Here is a 16042-nt window from a genome sequence, read left to right on the forward strand (position 1 = left end):
GTGTCATGTTCAATTGTATTATTTTCTCCAAACTATTATTATTTCACTTGTTCATTTCCTGTTATCTGGTTACTTTCTGTTGTAACAGGTTTCTATCTACACTCCTGTGAAAACGTAATAATCACTTGTTCTTCGATTGTTTGGATGCTTTACATTAGTTTTAGGCGATACTACAAATTTGGGTATCGAATACCAAGTAGTTACAGGGGCAGCATTGATCATATCAATGTTGGTACTGGTACTTCAAATTTTTAAGATCATTAAATGATCCATTTTTTGATCATAATTATAGATCGGACAAGCGCAGGTTGGTGGCGTAACAATATCAATTAAATATTTAAAATGATTTCCGAGTACTGGCTCTGATTTAAATCCTTTGGCTTTTGCCCCTTAAAGCCCTCCTGTGTCCACATGCTTATATCTTGAGTTTGTAGACAATAACAAAAACGACAATATATTTTTTGACAATAAAAAATATTGATCTAACAACTGTTGTATTGACCATATAATAATATTATACTTAGTATTGTTACGGTCGATATTTGCATTGATCCGCCCACCTTTGCTTACATTCAAGACCTTTAGGTTAGCAGATAGTTGATCCTCCTACGGTGTGTAGTCCAGCATCTATAGAGTTTTGGATGATACTTGTAAGAAACATAGTTTATTTGCCACCAAGGAGGCTAGTATTGCTGCCTTAGAAGTGATCTTGCACTGTGGAGGGACATCAGCCGCTAACAAGAATGCTATGATGCACCGAGGACGCGTTTGTTTGCAGTCATATTTACGGGACACAGCTAGAATGGGTCATCAACATGCATTATGAAAATATAAGGATAGGATTATAGTAATAGTATATATTATATAGTATTAAAACCTCTATCGTCAGGCCAAATTTATATAAATCATATTGATCATATAAATCATATAATAAAATCCCCTGACGAGCAGGGAAACCTGCGAAACAGGCTTGTAGGAATGATATAGCCTCTGTGTTATTTCCTGACCTAACATAAATCATATTGTAAATTGTCTATGTCCTGCAACCCTAACATACACTATATAAAAAGCTACAAAAATAAAAACAATAAAAATTATCTAATAAGGCAGGGGTCACTGACTGGTGGACTAACCTATACAGACCTGAAACTATAGTCAAAAATTAATTAAGTAATTTAAGATTTTGAGGAGGCCATTCTAGTTTTACAGGCACGGCTATTATAGACTTTACAGTACCAGTTGATCAGACCAGCAAATCTACTAAACAACTGCATGTGAATTGAGCCATCCCACATTATACTAGTCAGCCGATCAAATTGGTGCATTGCAGGCACTAAACAGAGACAGACAAGAGAAGCGAAGCGAGTGACAAAAAAGAGCTCGGAAATTGAAGAAACAGAGAAAGAAAGAGTTGAAGTAACAGTTACTGTACATGGGGAACGAGAAAAACGACATAGAGAGAGGAAAGGAAGACAACATAAAAAAATACACATGGTGCTGTCTAAGAAGAGAAAAGTGAATCAATCGTTAAACAGTGTGGACATGTGTCATGTATGTTCATTCCTTCTTTTGAAAGCACCAAAACAGTGTAAGCGAGGGTCTTCTAAAGATTGACCACTGATGTTGTGAAAGGTCAACGACAGCCATGAAGCCTCCATGAATTTTATTGACGCCCAACTTCCTCTCACCGATACTGACAGTCATCAAGAGACAAAACAACACACTTACGGCCTTCACAATAAAAGTGCTGCGCATTACATCCTGTCTGATTGCACTAAACAAAATAATGGTCCCAGAAAAGTAGCTTACACCAGTATGTCTCCATGGGCTGTGGCGCCCATATAAATTGGCAATGTGAAGCGCCACTTTGAGACAGTGCACAACATTTTTGACAAAACTCACCCACTAAACACCGAACAAAGACAAAGCAAATAAGCTCAGAGCCCAAGATGAGCAATCCACCCCAAACCTGATCCACTCATTCACTGCCTGAAAGCTGATAACAAATGTTCCCTCAAGTTAAATGCAGCTGTTTTTACATAAGGAGATACTAATACATTGTCGGGGTGGGACATTTTTTTCAATATGACAATATACTATGTAGTCTGCACTTTGAAAGTTTTTTAATGACCTGCTTTTAATGACACATTCTAGTGGTTCCGCCTATTTCCTGCTTTCAGACCTGACTGCCGCTTTTGACACAGTTAACCACACAATTCTTTTATCTCCATTGGAAGACTGTGTGGGTGTTAGCAGGGCTGCCCTGCAGTGGTTTATGTCCTGTCTGTCGGAAGATGCATTTCTGTAAGACTGGAAGGCTCCACTTTTAAGCTTTGAATGGACTGGCCTTCAAGTAAACCACAGACTTCATCCAAGTTGTTCCAGACTTATGACCAGGAAAGATTGGGCCTTTTTCGGTAGACCCAAAATTATGAAACACTCCGTCCTTTAATGTTGAATGTTTTAAGTCTCATCTTTAAGCTTAAATTTTCTGGTTTTGAGTAGTGTGGTTTTCTGTCTTGTATTGATTATATTTTTACTCATTTTAGTGTTTTAACTATCTATTGTTTTTATTACATTGTGCAGCACTTTGAAACTGTCTAATTACTGTATGAAATGTGCTGTATAAATAAAATAGATTGAATTGTAACGTGGCCAGCATGTCAAAAGGTTTGCCCATTCCTTTACTAACCCATTGAGCACTCACAGAAATATGTTAGCTTAATTGTATATAACATATTAGCTGCATTTTGTAAATTTAGTAGAATATGTGAGTGAAACAATGATTTATCACGCCTTAAATACAGTATGTGGACTGCTCCTACTTTAATTTAAAGTACTAATAGAGTGGAAAAACAAGATGACTTTAAATGCTTCATGTGTTTCATTGTATCCATTAAACCATATCCAATTGTAGCTACAATCCGTATGTGAAAATACTGTCTAAATATCACAAAATGCCACAAATTAAGTCAGCCATTTTAAATATTCCTCTCCGAACGTCTTTGATCATTTCCGTAGATTGACGTCACTGGAGTAACACTTCTGCACTCTGACCATAGTATTAGATCAGTCATACTGGAAATACGCACACATTAGAGAGAGATGTGCTGTGTATCATTCACAATCCGTATATAAGACATGAACACATATGTGCCAGCACAATGTTTCCCCGCAGAGAGCAACGCCCAGGACTTCACCGTGGAGGAAATGGAGGCATGGACTTGGTGGGTGTTGAAAGCGATGGAGGTGGAGAGCCTTCTTCAATCTCCAGAAGAGAACGAGACGTTGATGTGGAGTCCTCATGGAACGCTGATCCCGATTGACACAGTTTCTCCCGGGGACCACAACACATCGTTATCTCGTGCGGGTCGACGCAGGTGGAAGCCGTGTCGGTAGGTGTTGATTGAGCTGGAAATGGATCAGCTTCGTACTTCGACGCCCGCTCCAGCGAAGCTCGCTCCAGCTTCGACGCCCGTTCCAGCTCTGCCATCAGCTCCAGCCTCGCCACCTGCAACCCCAGTGGGCCTGCAGATGCCACCAGCAACCCCAGTGGGTCTGCAGACGCCACCAGCAACCCCAGTGGGCCTGCAGACGCCACCAGCAACCCCAGTGGGCCTGCAGACGCCACCAGCAACCCCAGTGGCCTGCTTCCTGCCTCGTCTCCAGCGGGCCTTTCCACGACGCCGCTTCCTGCCTCGTCGCGGGTCTTTCTACGATGCCGCTTCTAGCCTTGTCTCAAGCGGGTCTTCCCACAACTTTGCTTCCTGCCGCGACTCTGGCTCTGCACCCAACAGCCCAGCGGTCTGCTTGCCTGGTGCAAGAGCATCAGTCAGGTGCTCACGACCTACCTCCTTGTCGGCCACTTATGCGACCAGCTCTTGGACGCTCTTTGCACTGCCAGCAGCCATTCCCAGGACTTGGGTGTGGACCACAATGGCTGCTGAGAGGATATTGTCATCCACGTCAGCCCCCTCATTGGCTATGTGTGTGACCAATTCATGTACGCCCTCCGCGCCATTGGCAGTGACGCCCAGGACTTGGGCGTAAGACTCGTCGGATGCTGATGTTCTGGCGCCGCTCACGTCCGCCTCCTCATCAGCCACAAATATGGCCATTCCGTGGTTGTCCGCCTCGCCAGCCGTGGGGGCGGTCTATTTGTCGCCGCCAGCTGACTCTTCCTCTAGTCCTCCCTCTGCCCTCCCGTGACTTTGAACTTTTTAATTTGTTGTTTTTCTGGGACGTCTGGAATCCGTCCCTGGAGGGGGAGGTACTGTCATGATCCATCGCCTGGGTCATGTTTTGTTTGGTATTTCTTAGTTGTTTATTTCTGTTTCAGCACCCTCGTTGGGTTTCCTAGTTGCCATGAGTGCTGACTTTTGTCACCTGCCTCTGATTAGTGGGCGCTCACCTGCTCCTGGTCACTAATCAGAGAGCTATTTATTCCTCCTTCGCCACACTCTGTCTGGCAGTGTCACTCACTTTTTGCAACCGCTTGCATTTTGAGTTTCTCCTATTTGTCACGAGCCGTTGATTGTTCCTGAGTTAAGCTTTGCCGAAGTTTCCCATGCCATTGGCACGTCGCCCTTGATTTGTATTTTTTTCCCTCGCTTATTGATTAATAAAGAAGCATCTTACTTGCACGCTGCCTCCCTGCCGTCCTTTCTGCATCTTAGGGACAAGACCACGCCATGCGGCCAAGACGTAACAAAACAAATATCATCATAGCAAATTTTGCTAATTACTCGATGACGTCATATGACCACGTCCATAACGACGCCCCAACCATATCTTGGCAGTCTAAGGGGAAACTCGGACATTGTTTGAGTTATTTGCTTAATCCATTCCATAATTTAGCCGTTAGCAAAGAACAATCAATGGATTAGCCGCACCATTGTATAAGATGCAGGTTTCAAAGCTTGGGAAAAACTAACGGTTTATAGTCCGGAAAATATGGTGATAGTTTATATAATAGTATATAAACATTTAGAAACACACTGGTGTCCTCACTTCCAAGTTTACATGTGTTTATATATGTATTTAACCTTTATTTATGCTGTTTAAGGCATTTAAGAACATATTTCATATTTTTATTTGCAATGCTGACCCAGCAAAAAAGCAGCATTTAAATGTTAGAGGTGTTGCAATGTGATGATAATTTCTTATTGTCTCTCAATTACCAGCATAAATGATAGCTATAATGAATTAAAACAGTATAGTAAGTTGACAATGACTTTTGACAATGCCACTACGCTTTTACTGCCATCTAATGTCTACTTTTAAGTCGGTGTACAGGTGTAAAACGAGTAAAACACCAATACAGTATTTGTTGTCCGTCTTTTATTTAAAACAGGGGTGTCAAACTCATTTTAGATCGGGGGCCACATGGAGAAAAATCTACTACCAGGTGGGCCGGACTGGTAAAATCACGGCACGATAACTTAAAAACAAAAGCAACTTCAGATTGTTTTCTTTGCTTAAAAATAGAACAAGCACATTCTGAAAATGTACAAATCATAATGTTGTTGGGTTTTTTTTACACTTACATGTTGCGGTTAATCATTTATTTGTCGATATTTATATTTTCTGAATAAATTATGTGATAATTTTTTATCAGTCAACTCATTGGTGTTAATTTTCAATCAAGATAAAATAAATTATATCAAAATCAAATTACAGGTTGTTATTTATGTAGTTTGATCAGTTTCCTCGACTGATGTACTAACATCATGTGGTTTATTTTGTACATGTGTAGCATCATCTACAAAGATACAAAGAATTGCTATTACAACATCCAGTGGACACATTTAGAACAGCTGTTTCTTTCATTAAAAAATTTCAGGTAAATTTTTATACTTAGCAAACTCATTCCGAGGGCCGGATAAAACCTGTTGGCGGGCCTGATCTTGGGCCGTTTGTTTGACACCCCTGGTTTAAATATTGTTCTTTTTGGGTTAAGGTTACAAGGGACATTTAAAAAACTGATAACAAATTCCTAAAGTCACAACAATTCAATATCATTGAAAGAAAATAAGCCTTAAAATGTTGCAACTTTTCCACAACTTTCTAAAAAAGCTGCCCAAATTCAGGCATTTAGACCTACATTAATAACACTAAAAAGCGACTGGAAAAAATGGACTGAAAATGTAACCAAGTGCATCGTTAAAGTGAATCAAAGGAAATATCACTAAATCTGGTGCATTTGCAACAAAGTTACCGAACATTCACAGCGCCTGTTGAATAAACCAACAGATATGAACATAATTACAGCAAAATAGGGAAGAATTTGATTCAGTGTCTGTGATAAGTGATGCTGGGAATGGGTAGGAACAACAATAATACACAAGCAAACTTTCATTTAGCTTTAGCTTAGTTCAGTTCAGTTCAGTTCAGTTCAGTTCAGTTTCAGTTTATTTCGAACATGCGTACAATACAATGTAATACATCACACAATTCCAGTTGTTTCATTACAGCATGTACGAAAAGGAGTAGGAAGAAGCAGAGTTTATTTAATCCTACCCCTTTTCATACCATAGCAATTTTATCCAATTTCCTTGTTCTCTGTAACAGAACATTGAACAAACGAATAATAAATAAATAAGATACCATAGTAAGCATACAAGTATTAAATACATAAATAATCGTTATCTCAATAAAAAAAACAATTTAAAAAAAGGGTTCAAGATGTTTATCATAATTCTTGTTCTGTGTACTTTGTGAACACTTGTAGTTTGAACCGTCTCTTAAACTGAATCATGTTGGTGCTTTGTTTGATTTTTTTGGTTAATCCGTTCCATAATTTAATTCCACATACAGATATGCCAAAGGTTTTAAGTGTTGTACGAGCATACAAATGTTTTAAATTAGATTTTCATCTAAGGTTATATTTCTCCTCTTTTGTTGAGAAGAATTGTTGTACATTCTTGAGTAGGTTATAGTTTGCTTTATACATAATTTCAGCTGTTTGCAAATTCACCAAATCGTTGAATTTCAATAATTGTGATTTAATAAAGGGTTTGGATGTTCTCTATATCCAACATTATGTATTATTCTCATTGATCTTTTTTGTAACACAGTTTGTGAATGAAGTGCACATTTGTAGTTAAAGATACTTAATGACATGGCTCCCGTGAAAACAGTCAGGATCAAAGCCCGCTCGGAACCATGGATGAATCCGGACCTATTAGCTGCCATAAAAGACAGAGACAGGTAATACTCTGAATATCAAAAATGTAAAACAGAAGTAGATAAACAACCCAATAATATCAACCTCAAATTACTCCTTTCAACTCTCAAAAAGCAATGCAATAAATTAAGAAATAAGTCAACCAACCTGACTAAATCCTTAAAAAAAAATTACATTAACGACAAAATAGAGGAAAACACAAATAAGCCACGTGAGCTCTGGAAAATTCTCAACAACCAGCTTACTGGTTGCAGCCAGAAACTTAAAACAAGACTCACCAACATCAGCATCAAGGAGGGTGACTCCCTCATTACAGACAAAATGGAGGTAGCTAGCAGACTTAACATCTTTTTCACCAGCATAGCCGCAACCCTTGTCAACAAGCTGTCCCGCCACTCTGGTCGCTTTGGTGTAGAACACATTAAAGCCTTCTACAGAAAGCTAGGAGTATCCAACGATGATTTCAAATTAGAAATGGTCACAGCTGATGAGGTGTTTAAAAAATTGAGCGCGCTCCACCCTAACACACCGGCCTTGATAATATTCCCTCCAGATTCCTCAGGGACTCTGCCTCCATCATTTCCCCGATCATCACGCACATAATAAACCTATCAATTACACAAGGCCAAGTACCAAAAGATTTTAAGATAGCAAGAGTAACTCCCCTCTTTAAAAAAGGAAGCAAATTGGAACCTGGCAACTACCGACCTGTTTCTATTCTCAGTTCCGTTTCGAAAATAATGGAGAAAATAGTTTATGAACAGGTCGATAGTTACCTTGCCACTAATAAACTCATGTACAAATTCCAATCCGGCTTCAGAACTAACCACTCCACTGACACATACCTTCTCTATCTGACCGACCACATCAAACATGAGGTGGACGCGGGCAAATACTGCGGCATGGTCATGCTGGACCTTCAGAAGGCCTTGGACACCGTTAACCACGCTATACTGTTGGATAAGCTCAGAGCAATCGGATTTAACAAAACCTCATGGAGCTGGATGCAATCTTACTTGGAGGGGAGGGAGCAGGTGGTAGAGGTGAACGGCACCGTGTCCCCCCCTCTCGGTGAGCTGTGGAGTCCCCCAAGGCAGTATATTGGGACCTTTACTGTTCCTAATATACATAAACAACATGTCATCGGCATGCGACTGTGAATTGTTTTTGTTTGCGGATGACTCTGCCTTGCTGGTATCCGGCAAGGACAAGTCACAGGTGGAGAAAATCCTCAGTGCTGAGCTCTGTAGAACTTGCACCTGGCTCGCTGACAACAAGCTATCCATACACTTGGGTAAAACAGAATCCATCCTGTTTGGGTCCCACATCAAACTTAAGAAAGTCAATTACTTCACCATAAAAGTAGGTGACATTGTTATCACCAGGAAAGATGAGGTCACCTACCTAGGTTCCATTCTAGAGGCTAACCTTTCCTGTGATAAAATGGCAACCAAGGTAATCAAAAAGGTTAACCAACGAACGAGATTTCTCTACAGAATTTCCTCTCTGGTCAACAAAAGCACCTTGAGGATTCTGGCGGGAACTCTCGTTCAACCCTTTTTCGATTACGCATGCACCTCCTGGTACCCTAGCACCTCCAAAACCCTCAAATCTAAACTCCAAACATCTCAGAACAAGCTAGTCAGGTTACTTCTAGACCTCCACCCCAGATCCCACCTCACTCCTACCCACTTCTCTAAAGTGGGCTGGCTCAAGGTGGAGGACAGAGTTAAACAACTTGCACTGAGCCTAGTCTATAAAATCCGCTACACCTCCCTGATACCGAAGTACATGTCAAACTACTTCCTTAACGTAAATGACCGCCATAACCACAACACCAGGGGGTGCTCCACTAACCACGTTAAACCCAGATTCCGAACTAACAAAGGTCTTAACTCATTCTCTTTCTATGCCACATCAATGTGGAATGCGCTCCCAACAGGTATAAAAGAAAGGGCATCTCTATCCTCCTTCAAAACCGCAATAAAAGTTCACCTCCAGGCAGCTACAACCCTAAACTAACACCCTCCCCGGATTGCTAATAATCAAATGTAAACAGTCAAATGCAGATACTTTTTCTTTTTCTTATGCCTTCTGATCTCTCTCTCTCTCTCTCTCTCTATGTCCACTACTTGATGTCCATATCCCCCCCCCCCTCCACACCTCTGATTGTAAATAATGTAAATAATTCAATGTGATTATCTTGTGTGATGACTGTATTATGATGATAGTATATATGATAGTATATATCTGTATCATGAATCAATTTAAGTGGACCCCGACTTAAACAAGTTGAAAAACGTATTCGGGTGTTACCATTTAGTGGTCAATTGTACGGAATATGTACTTCACTGTGCAACCTACTAATAAAAGTCTCAATCAATCAATCAATCAATCAAAAAGCATTTAAGTCCCATCTTAAAACTCATTTGCATACTCTAGCCTAGGGCTGGGCAATATGGCCTTTTTTTAATATCTCAATATTTTTAGGCCATGTCACGATACACGATATATATCTCGATATTTTTGCCTTAGCCTTGAGTGAACACTTGATGCATATAATCACAGCAGTATGATGATTCTATGTGTCTACATTAAAACATTCTTCTTCATACTGCATTAATATATGCTCATTTTAAACTTTCATGCAGAGAGGGAAATCACAACTAAGTCAATTTACCAAAACTGTATTTATTAAACAGTTATTAAGCAGTGGCACAAACATTCATGTCATTTCAAAACAGAAAGTGCAAGATTGTCAGAGACATTTTGAAACAAGCTATTAGTGCACTTTTGTGCATGATGTCACTAAGATGACATATCAAAACAACACTAAATTAAAGTGGACTTTTTGTACAGAACACCACTACAATTGTTTAAAACAAATAAAGTGCACTTTTGTGCATGATGTCACACAAGATATTTCAATAACTGTCTAATAAAAATGAGCTGCATAGTAGGATATCAAATTGTGTACGTCCTTCGCTAAGTGGTAGGTTCCGGCGGACGTTATCTCCTTATGTTGTGGACTATTTTTTTCATACGGTGTTCATTCATTTTTCATTTCATTTATTTATTTATTTCAGGCAATGACAAAGACGTACAAGTTGACAAAACATAATAATATAAATTAATATAGTGCATTATTGTCCAGTTTTGCCTGAAAGGGAGTGGGAAGAAGATAACTTATTTAATCCCACCCCCAGTTCTCCATTCAGTGATTATTCACATGAGTTTCACTCTCACTTTGTTCAAGGATTATAATACAGATGTTGTATCATAGTGGCATTACCACAGGTAACAATAATTATTACACTGTAACAATCATTTGTATCAACAATGTAGGAATAATGAATATACCATCAATGGTAATAGACATCATAGCAATAATGGTAATAGACATCATAGCAATAATGGTAATAGACAACATAGCAATAATGGTAAGGAAACATTGAGCACATGTTAACACTTTGAGACGGAGTATAGCAGCAGGTCAAATTAAAGACCCTCATCTCTATATTTGAACCAGACCCCATGTTTGTATAATAGTTTAAATCGATTAATAGTTTGGCATTGCTTGTGTTGTAAGTCCAGTTTGTTCCATAGTTTTACTCCGCATACAGACACACAAAAACGTTTACGAGTGGTTTGAGCTCTCGGCAATAAGAAATATCCAAAGCCTCTCAAGTTATGAGCTTGCACTCGTCTTATAAAAAAACGTTGTAGATTAGGTGGCAATAATTTGTTAAAAGCTTTATATAAGATTATTAATGTATTATATTTAACAAGGTCATCAAATTTGAGCAACTTTGATTGCATAAACAGATTATGAGTATGTTCTAAATAACCAACGTTGTGAATGATCCGCACTGCTCTTTTCTGTAATATGATCAGAGGATGAATTGTGTTTTGGTAAGTATTCCCCCATGCTTCAACACAGTATGTAAGGTATGGCAGTACCAAGGTGCAGTATAGAGTACGGAGTGCATTTTCATTGAGGTATAGTTTTGCTTTGTTTATAATTGAGAGGCTTTTGGAGATTTTTGTTTTAATGTGTCTGACATGAGGTTTCCATGATAGTTTACTATCAATTATTACTCCCAACAATGTATTCTCATTTACGATTTCAATTTGGGTACCATCAATACTTATTTTCTGTTCAGACGTTATGTTGCGATTTCCAAACATTACTATTTTAGTTTTATTTATATTCAAAGATAATTTATTTGTGTCCATCCATTTTTTTACTATGTTTAGTTCTGTGTTTACTGTATTTATGAGCTCATTATAGTCATCACTACTGTAGAATAAATTGTATTTTGGTAAGTATTACCCCATGCTTCAACACAGTATGTAAGGTATGGCAGTATCAAGGTGCAGTATAGAGTACGGAGTGCATTTTCATTGAGGTATAGTTTTGCTTTGTTTATAATTGAGAGGCTTATGGAGATTTTTGTTTTAATGTGTCTGACATGAGGTTTCCATGATAGTTTACTATCAATTATTACTCCCAAAAATGTATTCTCATTTACGATTTCAATTTGGGTACCATCAATACTTATTTTCTGTTCAGACGTTATGTTGCGATTTCCAAACATTACTATCTTAGTTTTATTTATATTCAAAGATAATTTATTTGTGTCCATCCATTTTTTTACTATGTTTAGTTCTGTGTTTACTGTATTTATGAGCTCATTATAGTCATCACTACTGTAGAATAAATTTGTGTCGTCTGCAAAAAGTATAAATTTCAGTATTTTGGATGTATTAAACATATCATTAATATATACATTAAACTGTTTTGGCCCCAACACGGACTCTTGGGGGACACCACAAGCAATGCCAAGAGTATCAGATGAAAATTTACCCATTTTAACAAACTGTACCCTCCCTGTTAAATAACTTTTTAACCAGTCACCAGCCAGCCCCCTAATTCCATATCTTCCCATTTTATCTAGTAGAATTGAATGATTAATGGTAGCAAATGCTTTCTTTAGGTCAATAAAAATACCAACTGCATATCTTTTATGCTCCAGTGCATTAGTAATTTCCTCAATAGCTTCAGTTATTGCCATTGAAGTTGTTCTTTTGGACCTAAAGCCATACTGACCGTCATTGATTATATGATGCTTCTCAAGAAAAGATTCAAGTCGAGAGTTAAATAGTTTCTCTAAGATTTTTGAGAACTGAGGCAAAAGAGAGATTGGTCTGTAATTGGTGAAAGCGTGTTTGCTGTCACTTTTGAAGAGCGGAGTTACTTTAGCGATTTTCATTTGACTTGTAAAGCAGCCAGTCTGGAATGATAAATTACATATATAAGTTAATGGTTTTACAATATTCAGGATAACCTTTTGAACCAATATCATGTTGATATCATGGCAGTCAGTGGAGCACTTACTTTTACACTTCCGCACAATGTTTGTCACTTCCTGCTCATTTGTAGCTGAGAGGAAGAATGACGAAGAATTCTGTTCAATAGTTGATTTTGTAACTCCATTGTCTGGGATATCAACAGCCAATTTAGGACCAACATTTACAAAAAAAACTATTGAACTTGTTTACTACATTACTCATATTATAATCTTCACCGTTTTCATCAATAAAGTAATCAGGATATGTCAACTTGGAATATCCTTGTTTTATTAGACTATTCAAAACATCCCAAGTTCCTTTTATATTATTTTTGTTTTCATATAGCTTTTTTGATAATATAACCATTTGCTTGTTCTTATAATATCAGTTAATTTATTTTTGTACTTCTTGTATCGTTGTTCGACTTCTTTTGTTTTTATTTTGATGAAAAGTTTGTAGAGATTGTTTTTCTTTTTACAGGCATTAATTATCCCTTTTGTGATCCAAGGGCTATTTTTATTTTTTCCTTTTATAAAATATTCTTTTACGGGGCAATGTTTATTATGCAGGGAAGTAAAGATGTCTAAAAAATTACAATAAGCACTGTCCACATTAGGTTCTCTGTATACTGAAGTCCAATCCTGAACTGCTAAACTATTGTTTAGGGCACAGATTGTTTCCTCAGTTGTTATTCGTTTAGAGATTTTTGCCATAGTGTCTTTGGTTTTCTTGAGATGACAGTCATATAAAGTAAAAACAGGTAAATGGTCAGTGATATCACATATAAATAGGCGGTTGATGTGGAAATGGTTGCTTGGGCATTTTGTTGGTGTGGCACCGGCCGGAGATGTTGACATGCAGAGTTTCAAGCACTCTTCATTCTCTAGCAGGTGACTTTTCAAATTATGCTACATATTAGCAGTAGGTGCTACTTTTGTAGCAACGCTTTTGCCCCACACTTGAAAAATTACGTTTGTCTGTTCGACATATTCCCACTTGAAGCCAAACCACCGCCACATGATGGATCCCGTGCTGTTTTTCTTGGGAATTAATTCTTCCTTCATTTGTTACCAGATTTGCACCTTCTTTCTCTCGTATTACCACTCGCACCACAGCTAACGTTACCCATGCTGCTACCTCTCTGCTCCGCAAGGGCATATATGGGGCGGCGTGGCGAAGTTGGTAGAGTGGCCGTGCCAGCAATCGGAAGGTTGCTGGTTACTGGGGTTCAATCCCCACCTTCTACCATCCTAGTCACGTCCGTTGTGTCCTTGGGCAAGACACTTCACCCTTGCTCCTGATGGCTGCTGGTTAGCGCCTTGCATGGCAGCTCCCGCCATCAGTGTGTGAATGTGTGTGTGAATGGGTGAATGTGGAAATACTGTCAAAGCGCTTTGAGTACCTTGAAGGTAGAAAAGCGCTATAAAAGTATAACCCATTTATCATTTATTATTTATACGTATGTGACGTATGTAAGAAGGTGCACTTGTTTTATGTCTCAGTGAGAAGGAGAGACAAGAAAGAGGTAGAAACGCCTGTAGTGTAATGCCTGCAGCTAAAAGCAACTGTGTGAGAACGTATACTCGAATATCACGATACAGTCATTTTCTATATCGCACAGAGACAAACCCACCCTACTCTAGCCTTTAAATAGACCCCCCTTTTAGACCAGTTGATCTGCCGTTTCTTTTCTGCTCTGTCCCCCTCTCCTTCGTGGAGGGGGTCGGGGGGCACAGATTCGGTGACCACAGATGATGCGCTAGCTAGTCCAAAGTCGGGACCCAGGGTGGACCACTCATCTGTGCATCAGTTGGGGACGTCTCTGCGCTGCTGACCTGTCTCCACTCAAGATGATCTCCTGCTGGCCCCACTATGGACTGGACTCTCACACTATTATGTTAGATCCACTACGGACTGGACTCTCACACTATTAACTAGATCCACTTGACGTCCATTGCACAGAATAACTCAGATATGTTAACACTAGCGAGCAGTAGAGACTATGGAGTGATTTTCGGTCTAGAACATGTTTTGCTTTATTCACTTTTGGCGTGTTTCTTGTTACTTTATGTTGTATATTTTTTACATGAGATTTCCAGTTCATTTTATCATCTATTATTACACCCAAAAATGTGTTTTCTTCTACCCTTTCAATATTTACTCCGTCTATCTGTATTTGTGTTTGACTTTCCCTTCTACTGTTACCAAATAGCATTATTTTAGTCTTACTGAGATTCAAAGATAGTCTGTTTTTGTCAAACCATCTTTTTAACTGGTTCATTTCTTCTGTTATTGTTTGTTGTACAGTTCACATATTTTACAATTTTTGAAGATGTCATCATTCTAAAGTCTAAAGCAGTCCAGTTTCTGATGAGAGGACATTCAGATACAAGGTAGCAGTGATGGTGCAACATATGGCGCACCTGTGGAAGCAGCAGTTGCCTTTGTAAGATGTGAAAGATGAAAATAAAATAAAAATTTTAAAAAAGGTCTGTGATGGTTTGGTCTTTTGCACCTGATCTTACCTTCTGTTGTCTTCTCGCCATGTCAGTGGGCTGCTTGGCGTTAAAGGGATATGCAATACACCGCATGACAAACACGTACAGCTGGAGTCTCTTCTTCCTCTCCTCTTCGTCCCTCTGCATCTTCTCAAGGTCCTCCTTCTCCTTGTCGCTGCCCACAGAGGGGCTGGGGCTCGATGCTCGGCCACCGGCGCTCACTCGGCCGCGGGGCTGGAGCGCCCCTCCGCCGCTATGAGCGTCGCTGGCTCCGCTTGGTGTCGGCCGCACGCCCTTGAGGATCTTCGGGGCCGCCACCTCTTTGCGCTCCACCTCCGGGATCTCATCCCCTTCCTCCTCGCTGGAAGACGGGTCTAACATGCCGGGCTTCTGACGGAGGCTACAAGTCAACTACCGCGGCAGGAAGCCGCTTCGCAGATTTCAGTGGAAGCGAAAACTGACTTGCTGAGAGAGAGAGAGAAATGACTCGGCGGAAAAACTACAATGTCGTAGCGTATCGTCGCTTTTTCTTGCTTCCTGTCTTTTATCTGTCAATCAGTCGCTGGATTCATGAGGAGAGATTTAGGGGAGGGGCGATGATGATTGGAGCTGGAGGAGAAAAGGGCGGGGCCCGGAGGTAACCGTGGTGCTGCAACTTGCTGCTCTGGGGTCAGTTTTAGCAGGCTTGAGGCACAACGGCCACCTGATGATACGTGCGCGTGCAATACACGGAAGTCAGCATTGGCAACAAAAAGTAGTTTTTTTGTTGTTGTTGTTGTTTTCTCAAAACCTTTATTTATAATAATAAACTATTAATCGATTTAAACTATTATACAAACATCGGGTCTGGTTCAAATATAGAGATGATGGTCTTTAATTTGACCTGCTGTGGTACTCTGTCTCAAAGTGTTAACATGTGCTCAATGTTTTTGATTGATTGAAACTTGTATTAGTACATTGCACAGTGAAGTACATATTCCGTACAATTAACCACTAAATGGTAACA

General features: G+C 39.5%; 1 protein-coding gene across 4 annotated transcripts in view; it reads right to left on the reverse strand.

The window, feature by feature from the left end:
• Positions 1–15601, reverse strand: part of LOC133647083 (calcium-dependent secretion activator 1) — a 316166-nt gene extending 300565 nt beyond the window's left edge. For all 4 annotated transcript variants that reach the window (XM_062043190.1, XM_062043199.1, XM_062043182.1 and 1 more), the window contains exon 1: positions 15064–15601. In XM_062043190.1, coding sequence (XP_061899174.1) covers positions 15064–15417 — 354 coding nt within the window. In that variant the 5' untranslated portion in view covers positions 15418–15601. The remainder of the gene's footprint in view (positions 1–15063) is intronic.
• Positions 15602–16042: the final 441 nt, after the last annotated feature.

The sequence above is a fragment of the Entelurus aequoreus genome, linkage group LG01 (genome assembly GCF_033978785.1).
Source record: "Entelurus aequoreus isolate RoL-2023_Sb linkage group LG01, RoL_Eaeq_v1.1, whole genome shotgun sequence".
Classification (NCBI taxonomy): Eukaryota; Metazoa; Chordata; class Actinopteri; order Syngnathiformes; family Syngnathidae; genus Entelurus; species Entelurus aequoreus.